At 39.9% G+C, this 15,174-nt stretch overlaps 1 protein-coding gene across 5 annotated transcripts in view; it reads right to left on the bottom strand.

Annotated features, from left to right (window-relative positions):
* FMN1 (formin 1) overlaps positions 1-15,174 on the bottom strand; it is a 406,869-nt gene that overhangs the window by 42,274 nt on the left and 349,421 nt on the right. Inside the window, exon 17 of one of the 5 annotated variants that reach the window (XM_059181089.1) lies at positions 6,571-9,525. The exons of the other annotated variants lie outside the window; for them this stretch is intronic. Within the exon in view, the coding sequence (XP_059037072.1) occupies positions 9,338-9,525 (188 nt within the window). The 3' untranslated portion in view covers positions 6,571-9,337. Of the gene's footprint in view, positions 1-6,570; positions 9,526-15,174 lie in introns of those variants that run through there. 5 annotated transcript variants of the gene reach the window in all.

The following is a 15,174-nucleotide window of genomic DNA, read 5'->3' as shown; positions in this document are numbered from 1 at the left end:
AAGGCCTAACCACCTACATTAAAGTCCTAAAGCCCTTTATTTGTATCTTACACACACACACACACACACTCACAAACGTAAATTTTACAGTTTCCATAGCGTTACCATCCTACATCTCTTAATGAATTGTTCAGGAATATATATGATATGAAGAATGGTTTTAATCACATTATAAAGATGAAAATGCGGATAAAAGCTGTTATATGCATGGTCAGAGAGCTTAACTGATTAAGATTGATTTTAAGTAATCAAAAATGAAGGGGGGGGAGCCATGCTGATACATCAGATAAAATAGTACATCGTGCCCATATCTTTACAAAGGAGATTTCCTCTTCATCTAGATTTATTTACACGGCACCACTTGTACCTTTGCAGCAAGGGACATTTGTTAGGTAATTGGAACTCTCCCTTTGGAAAAATAAGTATTCAGATATTTAATCATGAAAAGAAATGGACCATTGGAAGGTCCATAAGTAATCCCATAATGCCCATTGTTATCCTTAAACCAGTCTTCTTTTAGAACCCTGGCAAAGACTAAGTATACTTGGGAAACCAGATCTATAGGGGAACGAAGAACTGAAAAAAGTTTAACCATCCTGATAGCTGTTATTGCTCCAAATATCAAAATACTTTATCTGATTCTCTTTCTTAGGGTCAAGAATTTGTCATAAATTGGTCCGCTAGAAATGGTACCAAAAAATTACCCGAACTTCAATTGTTGTGATGCCACCAAGAATCTAGTTGCAGGGAAGGTAGTGACAGTCTGTTTCTCTGGAGATGTGTCCAAGAAAGGAAAGTACTGGGAGAACTGGGAATCCCAGAGAAGACAGTGTAGGAGATATTTCCTACATGAAAGCATGCTGAATTTGCTCTGCCAGTAGAAGTTATGTAGAAGGACCATTAGCAGAAGCCATCGTTATCCAAGTCAGTAAAAAGAAATGAGGTTTGGTTTTCTTTTTTTTTTTTTTTAATTTTATTCATTCATTTGACAGAGAGACCACGAGGAGGCAGAGAGGCAGGCAGAGAGAGAGAGAGAGAGGGAGAAGCAGGCTCCCTGCTGAGCAGAGAACCTGATGGGGCTCGATCCCAGGACCCTGAGATCATGACCTGAGCCGAAGGCAGAGGCCCAACCCACTGAGACACCCAGGCGCCCCGAGGTTTGGTTTTCAAACTGACCGTGCTATACTTGTAAGTCTGCTGGGGTAAACGTGCTGATGGTGAGTTTAATAGAATTTGAGGTGGCACCTTTGGAGTCCACTTTCACCAAGAACTGTCATCCTCCTCCTCCTCCCCTTTTGTTGAATCTTTATAATTTCCCCCAGATTTTAAAATAACTCCTCATGGGAGGACATCTGAGGGGGAAAAAAAGAAAAAACATAAACACAGTGCAGAAGTTCTTCTTATGTAATGGCCTCTGCTAATATTTTGACTCATTTCTATAAAGGTAGGTGTTTGTTTATAATCACAAAGCCATTTGTGCTGTTTTTTATTGTTGAAGTCATACTGAATGTATAATTCAGTTTCTTGCTTTTTCATTTAATGTGTTGAAGCCTACGTCAACTTTCAAATGAATACTTTTAAGGACAATTTATCATTTATCATTGAATTGGTAATGACTGAAAAGAATTATTGAAAAACAAGCCTTTCTTTCAAAGTGGGTATGAAATCTATTCAAATATTTTAATTTTTTAGAATCCCAAGAAAGCATTTCAAAATAATTTTTGACAACATTTCTTCAATAAGATCTTGTGGGAGAGAAACGTTTGGTTATGAAGTTCTATTTTTTTTTTTTAAGATTTTATTTATTTTTTATTTGACAGACAGAGATTACAAGTAGGCAGAGAGGCAGGCAGAGAGAGAGAGAGAGAGGAGGAAGCAGGCTCCCTGCTGAGCAGAGAGCCCGATGTGGGACTCGATCCCAGGACCCCGAGATCATGACCTGAGCCGAAGGCAGCGGCCCAACCCACTGAGCCACCCAGGCGCCCATGAAGGACTATTAAAGTATTATCATATGTAATTAAATTGGAGTTTTATCTTTTGATTCAACTTGGAAATAATCTGTTTCTCTACCCGTCAGTTTTCTGCTTTCTGTAGCTTAGAAATGTTTTAGATGGCCACAAGTGTTAAGATCATGTCCTATGATGCAAAATAAGCTAAAATTTCTTTCCACTATGCTTAAACCAAATATATCTGTCCTGTATTTGGAAAATACAAGATAAAGAAAATATCTTTAAGAGGAAAAAATACTGAGGGTCAATATATGCTTGGAAGTAAGTGTGAGCTCTCTGAATATATGACACACACACATACACACACACACACGCCTCATGCATAAAATTGGAGAGAGGAGGAAACATTCAAATAGTAGGTAAATTGGAGAAGTACCACTGTCTCCTTCAGACATGAACCTGAAGCTAGTTGTGCAAATGGCATAAAGTTGATTTCAGCAAGGAGAAAGAGAGAGAGAGAGAAAGAGAGAAAGGAAGGAAGGAAGGAAGAGAGAGAGAGAAAGAAAGAAAAAGTAAGAAAGAAAAGAAAGGAAGGAAAGAAAGAGCTCCTGAAACCAGAGGCTTGAAATGTTTTACTGGAGAAAAACCATAGCATTACCTCCTCCTGTGGGATGATAACAATGATTTATGAAGCTGAAGTCATTTCTTGTGATTGCCCTTCGGGGAGATTGGTTTCACATGATCTGCGAAGCCAGGCAATGCAAGGCTGAAGAACCACCCCACATGTTCAACTCAGGCTCGGATCTGCCCTCTTCAAGGGGATTCCAGAGCTCCGAGGAGGGGGAGGAAAAGCTATTGCTTTCTGATCCATGAACCACCTTCTCCCCTCCCACAAGCTCATTAGGTGTACACACGGCTCTCTTATTCTCTCTCCTTTTAAAAGTATTACTACTCCTGCATTGTAAATGCGCAGCAGGATAGTAGCAAAGCCGAGATTAATTCCCCATGGATTTATATGGCTCATTCTCACCCACGATGACTTGCACCTTTTCAAAGGTGCTTATGCTGCTATTTTTATGGCTGGTCACTAACTTTATTCTGGCATATGGCTGTTGGCGCCATGACACGGAGTGAACATTTTATACCTGAATTAAAGTGGATATTTGACAGTTTCTGTCAGAAAGTTCAGAGCAAAGAATTTGTGGGACAAGATTTATTGCATATTTTATATGGGATACATCTGTTTCTTTGCTAGCTTTGGTCCTTCCCTTAAAAAAATTTAAAGAAGTTTCCTAAAGAAATATAATGACTGACAGAAAAAAAAAAAAAAAAGCCAACGCAGAAGAAAAATATGGTCACGAGTTGGATATTTAGAACCTAGTTTTAAAAAACAAACCCCCAAAAACAAACAAAAAAAGACACTTCTCATTCTGAGGAGGACAAATGACTCAGAGTCATGAAGAAAAAGCTCAGTGAAACAATGCTGTTATCATTGGCAATTATTTTATGGCTGGTTTAATGCCACTTATATAAAGAAGTTAAAAACTCAAGTGCATAACCTACCATTTTCTGCAGACCTGAAATAGGACTGGAAAGAATAATCTCCCTTTGATGTACTTTTTAAGATTTCACCATCCCAAATGGTGAGCTAAATTAAGTCCAACCACATCAGCGTTAAACAACAACAACAACAAAATTACAGATATTTAAACATTTAAAATTGGTAGGCCTAAAGATAAACGCAGATAATTTCCAGCCAAAAATCCATCAAGACAATGTGAAGGGTGTATATAAATTTCATCTTCATCTAAAAACTCTTCTGACGTAGCCAGTGAGCACTGTCGCAGAAATTCATAATTACATAAACACGGGGGTCCACCTGGAACCCCGTATGACAAGACAAGCCCCTTTTTCTTGCAACTGCGGTGGAAGAGGCTTTGATTCTGAATACTGCAAAACTGAATATAAAATTCCCACCTTTGAGGATTCTGAAAAGTTCATTTTTAATTACTTTAGGTAATATGCATTCTTCCTGTAAAACTACGAAACATCACAGAGAAAGCCTTCAGTAGTGGCCCTCTGCACCCCACCCTCTGCCTTCCCCAACACACATCCTCATCTTCTCCCCAGACTCCATTGCTATTACCAATTTGAGGTATATCCTTCCAGAACTTCTCCTGAGTGTCCCCGTGCAAATGCGCACGGTTTTTCTAAGTCAGACCTATGGAAGTAACACTTGCTTGCTCATCAAGGAGGCATGGCTTTAATTTTAGAGGAGACTGTCACATAGTCCTCCGTGGTGAGAGTTACATTTTCCATTTTTCACAGTCAATAACTGACAATACCAAACTCGGTAATTTTTGCAAATCACATCCTTACTGCCTATATTGCAAATATCTTTCCTCTCAGTTTTGCTTGTCTTTTGACTTAGTTTATGATATCTGATTCATTTATAAATTTAATTTTGAAGTAGTTAATAAATACTTCATATGTGTGTGTGTGTGTTTGTGTGTGTGTGAATACACATATACACACATACATGCATACATACATTTTTTTCCTTTTGTCTTTTTATATTTAGGTCATGAATCATTTGGCATTGTGTGGGGTAGGACTCTCTTTTGCAGGGGGGAGTGGATAAGCACTGTTCAAACAGCACTGATGTTCTAAAAGATAATCAGAGTATGCAAATAATGGCAGTTTTGTCTTGTCCTCTGTCACATTTAAACATGTTATTTCTTTTCCCTTCACGCTGCCCGGGATAGAGCTTTCTATCTCTGGATCAAGTTGACCTGTTCGTGTTTGTCATGATTACAGATGTATTTGGATTTATCTCCCTCATATTTATTTTTTCATTTTTATTTACTAGGCTTTCTAGCTACCTCCCATTCCTCCTTCCCTTGATTTTGATTCACCAATTGCCTTGGCTTCATTTTTCCTTTACTGCTTTGAAAATGATTATTTTTACTTTCTTATCTGTGAATACGTTTAAGTTTCAACACCCGTAACACATATATTTGCGATGAGAATATCTATGGAGTTAATTATAGCTCTATACCCTGACTCTGAGCAATGGAAGAATGGCCTGCTTCTCCCCCCAACAAATCTCCCCTACCCACCAAAAATCCCCCCCTCTCCCCCAGGACCGCATTCCATGCTACATCCCAAGTTTATTATCATCTGCAATTTTACTTCCAAATGACCAAAAAAAGCACAGGGCCAGTGGCACAATGGATAATGCGTCTGACTATGGATCAGAAGATTCCAGAGGACCGAAAAAAAAAAAAAAAGTCCTTATGACTAATATTTAAGCATCATTTTATGAATTTATTTGTTCACTGCACATTTGCTACTCTTTCTTGGATTCATTTTCTTATTGGAGGAGTACAACCTCAAGAGAGGATTTATGAATAATCAGCTTCCTAGACTCCGAGTGTCTCCAAAGAATTCACCTTTCCCTTTCATTTTCACGACAGTTTGACTAAATGTAGAACTCCAGTTTGAAAAATATTTTTCTTCAGAATTTTCCACTTAATGTTCCATTGTTTTCTTGTACCCAGTGTTGCTGCTGAGAAGTGTGTTATTTCACCCTCAGAATTTTTCCGAATATTGTTTCTCAAATTTGGTTATAAGGAGTTAATAGTAGGTACACAGGGGCATTTAGCATTTGGTACGTGAGGGGCTCGTTCAATAAAAGACGCAATGTCTTGCTCTTCATTTCTAGAAGTAATTTCATATGGTTGAGTGTATCTTTCTCTCTTGTATTAAGTAGATGTTGGATTAAATAGACTAAACTCCTAAATACAGTTTTTATATCTCAGCATTTCTCCATGCTTCTCTTCATGCTAGAAGATTCCCTTGACTTGATCTATCTTTGTGTTCACTAATTTGTTTTCAGCGATGTCTATTTTACTGTTCTGTGGATCCATTGATTTTTTAAAAAAAAATTATCACCCCAAGTTATCATCTTTATGTCTGGATTCTTTTATGTGGAGCAGTGGCCTCTTGCAGTTCTCTGAGATTGTAAAACACGTGTTCTGAAGACCTGCTCTGCCTACGAGTGTATTTTCTCAGGTTTAAGCTCTGCTTGTCGAGTTTGTCGACTTTCCTCAGTTGTAGATCCTGGATAAGGAGCCAGTCTTTTGTAGCTGAGTCTCACCCTTAGGTACAGAAGTGGGATATTATGCCACAGTTTATATTCTAGTTGTCTGGAGAACATAGAGGAGGGGCAGAATATTTCATGAGGCAGGGTTCTTGGTCATATCCCAAGACAGCATCAGCTACCCAAGACAGTACCCTGTGTCTCCCACCTAGGAGCCCCTTTCACGGCCCTGTCTCAGAAGTAAATACTTCCTGTTATAGTTGTCAACTCCAGGCTGTGGCCAAAGGTTCTGCTTCTGCAAAATAAGCCTCCCCCAAGGGTTGAAATCCTAAGGAACTGCTTGAATTTCAAAATTCAAAGTTTTGCATTTCTCTCCCCACAGATTTGTGATGATAAGATAGATCACGCATGTCTTCCTAGGTTTTCAAACCAAATAAAATGCCAGAGTCGCAATCTCGCTATTATGATCACAAGTAATGATGTGGGGGCATAAAACATTTGTAATTAACTACTCAGACATGAAGATCTATTTTAAAGCAGCTATGTGGAAACCAAGCCACACAGATGGCACACAGAAGTCTAGCCATACAGATGGTACAGAATGCTTTACAGGTAACTTTCCCATTTTCAGAGTTTTCTTCACAACTGAGCTTCTCTGAACTTACAAGGGGGGAGGCACAGAGCCTGGAGCTATAACATCCTACTGCAAAAAGAGTGGAAGGCCATGTTGGAGCTGCACGCCCCCTCCAGAAGCCATGTGCTTCCTTTTTTACAGTTCTATAAAATGGCATCTGTGAATAAATAAGATTTCATTTAAGTGCTAGAAGCCACACACAGTTGGAGAACAAGGGCTTGGGGATGGCAGCACATGCTATCACCAGCAGGTCCCATATTGCAGTCCTGGGGGGGGGGGGACTGGGGGTAGCAGTGTGAGCAGGAGTGGGTAAGAAAGGAATTTTTCCAAAATCCTGGGTCACTTTATTATTGATCATATTAAATAAATGTGAACGTCATTTGGAAGGGACATCTCCCATTTCCTTCAGGCCATGAAATGCAAGTCACCTTGGGCAGGACCTGGAGTCTTGCTGTGATTGTAATTTGCTGAGGCTCAGATTCTTACGTGGTTTCCTTACTTCCAAAATATCGTACATTACAGATGTATTAGTTACATATAAGGAATGCTTTACAGCTCATCACACATTTTCAGAAAGAGCTATCGTTATCATGAAAGGCGAAGTATTTATCAGTGGCAAGTCAGACAATATTGCCCATGCTCAATCTTGGTTAATATCTCCACCACTCTGATCACTTTCTCCATCTCCTCCCTTGGTTCTTCCTCTTCTTCTCCCTCTTGCACTGTGAATATTACTCAGCTCCCAAGGTTGTCCTGTGGCTCTCCTCACTTCTATCTTTGTGTAAGTTTAGCCAGACACACAGCTACCATTCTTTCACTGATGAATCTCAGGTTTCTATTGCCAGCTCCAAACCACATTCTCAACATCCAGATTTGCATTTCTCTTGCTCTGCTGGACACCATGATGCAAACAGCTTTCCGGGAATTCAAATTATCCCTGAGTCCCCCCACCATAACACAAACCTATTCCTTTCATTGTCTTATTTGTTTTGTTTCAAAATTTTATTTAAATTCTAGTTAGTTAACATATATTGTAATACTGGTTTCAGGAGCAGAATTAAGTGATTCATCACTTACATATAATACCTAGTGTTCATCACAAGTGCTTTCCTTAATACTCATCACCCATCTAGCCTTTCTCAGTCTTATACAACTCCATAAATAACACCACCAGTCTCTAAGATGATCAAAACCTGGAAATTATTTTTGGTGCTTCCCTTTGCTTCAACACCAAAGTTGAAATCATTGCCAAATCCTAGTCTTTTCTACTTCCCAAATCTACCACACTCTTCTATCTCAACCTCCATCACTCTGGCCCAAAGTGCTATTGTTTTAACTCTGAGTTACTTCAATAATCTCCTTATATCTACTCTTGCCCACTTCATTTTCTTTTCTTTTCTTTTTTTTTTTTTTTTAAGATTTTATTTATTTATTTGACACAGAGAGAGAGAGAGAGAGAGATCACAAGTAGGCAGAGAGGCAGACAGAGAGAGAGAGGGAAGCAGGCTCCCCGCTGAGCAGAGAGCCTGACATGGGGCCCGATCCCGGGACCCTGAGATCATGACCCAAGTTGAAGGCAGAGGCTTAACCCACTGAGCCATCCAGGCGCCCCCTCCCCACTTCATTTTCTACAGAACAACCAGAATAATCTTTTAAAACACAAATGAGGTCTTATTTTCATTTTACAAACTCTTCTAAGGCTTCCCACTGAATCATACATGAAATCACAATCCCTTTTCTTGGCCATCAGAGCTCTGTATACACAGCGTGCATTAGTCCCCAGGGCTCTAGCCCACTCTGGTTTCTCTGCATGCCAAGCTCTCACCCATCTGAGGCCTGCCACCTGTGATAGTGCTTCTGCTTGTGGTGTTTCTCTTCCTACATTTCCAATGACTAGATCCAGCCTTGGCTGAAATGTCAGCATGGAAGAGAGCCCTTCCCACTTTTTAAAAGCAGGTTTCTTAAAGTTCTGCCCCACCGCCCACCAAACCTAAACATTCCACAATCTATGATACACAGTATTTACAATGTACTATATATTGGGCTACTTATTTGCTTTTTTATTTATTTCTTAATTATAAGTTGTTTTATTCTGTTCATGACTATACAAACTGTGCCTGGTCCAGAGCCTGACTCACTGTAGGCACTCGATGTTGGTTGAATGAATTTTCTCTACTATTCTGTGCATGGTAATGGTCTTCCTGCAGTCACATCGGTTTAGGATTGGCTCTCCAGCCTACACTGTGATATCTCTAAGCCAGGAAACCATCTCTTGCCTTTGCTTGGCACAATATCCCACACGTGGGCCTATACATAATGAATGAATGGTTACCAATAGGCACTTAGTCAACTTTTTTCAAATTTTATTAGACCTGACACACAAAATCAGCTTGGGAGATGTTGTTTAGAGCAAGTAGTTTTGAAAGGTTAAAAAAAAATTGGAAATAATCAGAGGCCAAGGAAATCATAGATAAGGTGTGTTTGGATAACAAAACTTGAATGATGGAAACAAGTTAGAAATAGTAGTCAGAAATAACTCCAAGAGAGACCCAGGGTTGCTGATTCTGTCTTTGGGTGTCTAGATCTACCACGGACATGACGGTGTAGACCCTGGAAAAGGAGCACATCTCAGAGTACTCTTTCCCTCCTATGTCAAGAGGGCCTGATGATTGCTTTGTTCACAAGCATAGTGGAAGCACAGATGACATAGTATAATGTCAAATATCCTGCAGCCCACTGAAGAAAAATCAGTCTGAATGGAAGACAGTCTGGGTCCCTTACTACAGCCTGAGAGGCTATCTTCCAATGGCGAAGGTGTTGAACAAAACAGGTTGAATTCCCTAGGGAAAAACAAACAAACAAACAAACAAACAAACAACACTTATTTCTCTAATATTAAGAAAAAGGAAAATAGACCAATAGGGTATGTTCAGGAATTGATGGAAAGAGTTGATACCATCAAATCAAGCTGTAGGATGATTTAGTGAAGAGAGTAAAACTGATTCAAATGGTTCTAGGGAAGGATATGCCAATTTCACAAGAAATAGGGAAGCAGTTAGGGAAACAACAGTTAGGGAAACGTGGTTTCCTTGACATCCTTCCTCATCCACTGTTGAGTCCAGTCTGAGTCCAGTCCAAGACTGGACTGATTTGTTCTATGCCTAAGTCGTGCCCAACCTATGAGTTTACTTTTGTGTAGGAACCAAGAGAGATCTACCTTATATTAGAATACTAGGTGTTATCCCATAGAATAGTCTTACTAAAATGTTTCAGGTAGTTTGCAGAGAGCAACAAAATTGTGGACATACTATTCTGTATGCCCTTCCCAGTTCTCTTAGTGTTGGCTCTTTTCAGAGTTACTCCTTCTTATCTCTTTCAACCACTTTCTGAATGAACAAGTTCAGCAAACACAAACGTCTTCCTACGACTGAGGTCTTCACTCCATCCTGAAACTAAACAAAGCTACAAGGGAATTTAAAAAAGAGAGGCTGAAGGCACGGCATTTCCCTCGGGCTGGTTGCCATGTCTTCATTAGGTTCTGGGGTAAATGCTTATTTTTATAGCTCTCTTTCACGAATAGATGGTGTGACACAGAAGTCCTATTTCCAAGGTTCATTTTACAGAGCGGCCGCTAGTCAGACTTTCCAAGAAGAAGGATGGAAAATTATGGTCCAAGCAGCATTACTGTCCATCGAGAGACCAAGGAGAATCCTGGACCTCATCGGCTCAGCAGCTTAAACTATCACTTATGAGCAGCAAATGGACTGTTTTTGGGTCTCAGCAACATTATTTTGGGCTGAGTTTGTGGCATTAAGGCCCAACTAATCATAATGATCTATTTTTACATTCCCATCACTTTCACATATGGATGATTGCCATTATGTTATTTAGAAAAAAAAAAAAGAATGCTTGAGCAATCTTGTCCTAGATGGAAAGCACATGTAAGAAAGTAAGAAACTAGAATTAGATTTAATTCTTGTCCTACCTCATAACAAAAGGGTTCTAGTCATTTCATGTTATTGTCTTGTTTAGTTTTCCAAAGCTCCAATGAAGAAGAAAGGATATACAGGATATAGATTCCTGGCTCCTCTTTTGAGTGGACTTCCAGACAGATGGGAAAGGGAAAGGGGTATTGAACCAAAAAAACAGGATCTACTCATGCAATGGAAAAATCTACAGCAGTTAAAAAGAATTAGACCCATACGTATCAATATGGATGGGCTATCAAACAATCTTGAGTGAAAAATTAGGATGTAGAACGGTAAACCCAGTAGGATCCATCCTTTCTATTTTACTTCATGGCCTTCCTACAGAAAATCTGGATTTCTGATTCTTATTCTGGAAAATTTTGATCCCTGAAAGCCATTCAAGAGGAATTTCAATTCTTTAAATTAAAAGCACTAATAAAAAAAAAAAAAAGTTATGCCTTAATTTTTTTTTTTTAAATCATCTAGAATTTTCCCTCCACACCAGGTTTTTATAACAGTGAATGGAGTTTAGTCAGCGGTAAGATCTAACAATGTGGATACCAGCTCTGCATAGCAAGGATTATATTCTGCGGAGGATGATCCAAAGAGGCTACCTGTCTCTGCTGAGAACGAAAGATAAATGTTTGTGGTTACAATGGTGTCATGATCCCCAGACAAAAGGAGGGAGTTAGGTCTACCACTTGGCTCATGCTCCCTCCTAAGCAAACCACAAAATTTTAGTGACTTAATAAAATGGGGAGAGAAAGCACGTTCTCTCTGCAGTCTCTCTAACTACTAGGAATATTGACACGATAAACACGTAAGTAGGTTCGGTGTCTTTTATTTAAGGATGTCAGAGTTCTTCCCTGTGAGACTTTATGGCATTTCCAATGTACAGTGAGACAGACAGGTAAAATATAGTATTTCTTGGGAGATGAACTACGGCAAATCTCTTTATCTGCTCACACCTTTATACATGTGCTGTGCATCAAATGCTTTGTCAGTCCTTAGAGGAAAGGCCCTGGTAGATGGCAAGTGCGCTAGCAATTGCTTTCTTCTAGCAAGAGCTAGCTGGTTGTAAACTCAAGATACCATTTGAAAAGACACAGAAATAGGACAGGAAAACTCCAGCCAGACTGAAGAAAACCTCCCACTCTGCTTCCTCAAGGTCTATTCTAACTTAATGTTGATGGAACTAGCTAAATATCCAAGAACAAAAATTTGTTATATAATATCTAGTTTATGGTGATGCAACCATCAATGAGACTCATCAAACATTCCCACTAAGTTGAAACAGACACCTAGGCAAACGCTCTGTCAGCCTCATGGGTCTTCCGAGTGAGGGACTGGGAAGACCGGACAAACCACCTTCTACTTTCCAGTTGCTAGCATTTCCAACTGGTAAATAACATAGGCCCCAGGATATGGGGGGGGGGGGGATTTTTTTTTTTTTTTTTAGAAGTTTTCTAAGAATGAAAAACTTCTTCCAACTTATACTTTCACTAATATTAAGAACTGCATATATGGCTGCTGGGATGGAATGGTGAGAATGAAGTCAGCAGACCATGCCTTCCTTTGAGGCCAGTTTCCTGGGATTGGTCCCCTTGGTCATGAGCTGAAAGCAGATGGATTCCATCACTTTCCAAGATACCTTATTTGGTGTTGTTATGGACTGGACCTATTGTCTCAGCTTACAAAAGCAGTAAGGAGCTCCACACTCCTGCTTATCTGTGGAAATCACCCTTTCATCTGGGTAAAGACTAGACTTCATGAAAGATGAAATTAGTTAACACTCTTCTGTCACCAGCACATAAAAACCAGGTTCGACATCTAAATGCAACTCCTCAAGGTCTGAGACCTCAGTGGTAGAAAGAAGACACGTTTCTCCCATGTGACAAATTTAAATTCTGTACTTGCAGAGGGACCTTATGCTGACCGAAGAGAAATAACTAAATAAGGATTCCTTGGATCTGCAACTCATTTGAGCGTTTCCTTTTCCAACTGGATAAGTGAAGGGAGTTCTGCATTTCTCTAGGTAACACAGGACCTTATACTTAAGTTATCCAAAATTTGGGGAATCTGGAAGGTTAAAGACTGGCTCCAAAGTTATTAGACACAGACTAACAAATGACAAGAGATATGAAAATATCATAATCTTTGCATCTGATTAGTTTCTGATCATTAGAAAAATATAGATTTTTTTTTTTAAAGTCACCCTGGCTATGTGTTTATTGCAGAAAGTAGACACTAGGGACTCAGTGTCTTCCATTCTGCTTTAGTTTGTTTTTTCTTCCCCTAATCACATTTTGATCTTGTTCTTTTGGTTAGAAAGACAGAAAGAGTTTTTACATCTTGTTTTTAAGATCTTGTAAAATCTCATTTTCATCTCTAAAGTCATTCCATTCCATTTATGATTTAAATGAGGAGGAACTCCTTTAAATGTTCCTTTCCTTTTTTGGATAAATTCAATCTGTATTTTCTGAGTACTCACAGCAGGCTGAGTGGTGGGGATTCTAAGATGAGCAAAATAGACACCTGCCTTCTCTTACTGGCCGGATAATTTCTCAAATATTTAAAAATTTCTCTAACACTTGAAAAGTGACCCGGAGGAAACAATGACAATTGCCTGAATAACAACAGAGAGGACCTCATTCCCACAGAGGTGTGTGTAAGGAAAGCCCTTCCTCTCAGGGGAGCAGCTTCTACCATCCAAATACCCATCCTTTTAAGACTCTCTCTCGACTGATCCTCCCACTCCTGCCCAAGCCACCAGAATCCTACAATGAATTCTGAACTCGTCCTCATTGGAGTCTTCCGTTGACATCAGGCAGAACTTGTCTGAGTTCAGTTTCCACAGCTGCGAAATGGAGGTAACGATGGTGCTTTCTTCAAGGGTTTTTAAAACGAGAAGCGAATGATTCTATGCTTAATATCAGGATCAGAGTGTTAAATAAATGCTAGCTGACACTACTTTTATTATTCTTAATAATAGATCATAAACATTATCAGAGCTTGGGAAATCCTACACAAGAAGTGGGACCTGAGGACAGTTTTGAGGGCGTGTGTTACCTTGGCTAGGAAAAAAGGAAGTAGGGTGCCTGGGTGCCTCAGCTAGTCAAGCAACTAAGCAGCTGCCTTCAGCCCAGGTCATGATCCCAGGGTCCTCGGATCAAGTCCTGCATCCTATCCGGCTCCTTGCTTAGCAGAGAGTTTGCTTTTCCCTCCTCTCTGTCCCTTCCCCCTGCTTGTGTGTACTCTCTCTCTCTCTCTCTCAAATAAATAAGTAAATATCTTAAAAACAACAACAACAACAAAAAAAAAAAAAAAAAGGAAGGAGAAGGGAAATAAAACTTGGTCCCCAGGTTCAGGCTGAACCTTCTATTTCCTCTATGTGAGTAAGAGCCTAGGCAGGGCTGGAGCGGGAAGAGTGGTGGGGTTGGGGTGGGAGTGTTCGGATGTTGGAGATGGGTATTGCAGGGGCCAGGGAGTCAATCATTGGAGTCACTAGTAGACTGGGGAAGAATCTTTTGTGGGAGCAGTAAGGTTGGATAACTGGAATAGAGACCAGGAATATAACCTCTCAGAGAGTGACGCAAATAATCCACTCATGCAAATAATCCCCAAGAATGTAGCATTCTTTTTAGAAACTTCTGATTCCCATGGGCAAAGGAAGGGGGGCAGAGAAGGAATGCTTGCTCCTGGTGTCCGTAAATAGGATCTTCTGGCGAGGAAGTACTTTGAATATATTTGCAAGAGAAGTTCAATGCTCTCCAAAGGGGAAAAAACTAAGCACCAGGGATTCCCATGTATTTGCCTAGAAAATACTCGGCTTCAATCTATGGCCAATTGGAGTTTTTGCAACTCTCAAAAACATCATCATTCCTGAGGGAGTTCAGGCTCTGTTGAAAAGCTTTTCTGTTCCATAGGTTAGCACCAGGCTAACAATACAGAGTTCCTGAGACCACATAGGATTTAAAACACAAACTCAGCTTTTGCATGTTTTTAAAACATCCCTATAACTATGGGTTGTTTAAAAATAGCTATACCCCAAAGAGTTTATTTCCAACATCTGACATGATTGCATTTTGTAGCCATTTGTTATATAAATAATGGTAGCAGAGGAGAAATATGAAAAAACATTGCCCCCTCTCAAAGCCCGATGGATTTAATGCTTTTGTTAACTCTGGATTCCAAATCTGGGGGTTGTTTGTCTGTTTGCGGTGTGTAAAATAAAATAGTCTCTGCCTGCCTCAGCTTTTCTTCTGATGCAGCAGCAATTTGCAAAGGAGCCATTGTTCCTGTAAGGCTTCCCTGACTTTTCTTCACAGACAACTGTGCACTGGTGTGGAGAGGGGTTTCAGTGTGGTGGTGGCTGAGATGATGTTGGGAACAGTTGCAGTGCAAAGGGAATTGGTTTTTGAGTTGATGATTTCAGCAGGGTTTCGAACTGCCCATAATGCAAGGCTTGGTAACAAGTAAGGCATTTGCTGGGGCTCCTATTTCTTCATCTTTCAGCTTTGA

The sequence above is a fragment of the Mustela lutreola genome, chromosome 7 (genome assembly GCF_030435805.1).
Source record: "Mustela lutreola isolate mMusLut2 chromosome 7, mMusLut2.pri, whole genome shotgun sequence".
Lineage (NCBI taxonomy): Eukaryota > Metazoa > Chordata > Mammalia > Carnivora > Mustelidae > Mustela > Mustela lutreola.
This window is presented reverse-complemented; position numbering and strand designations above follow the sequence as displayed.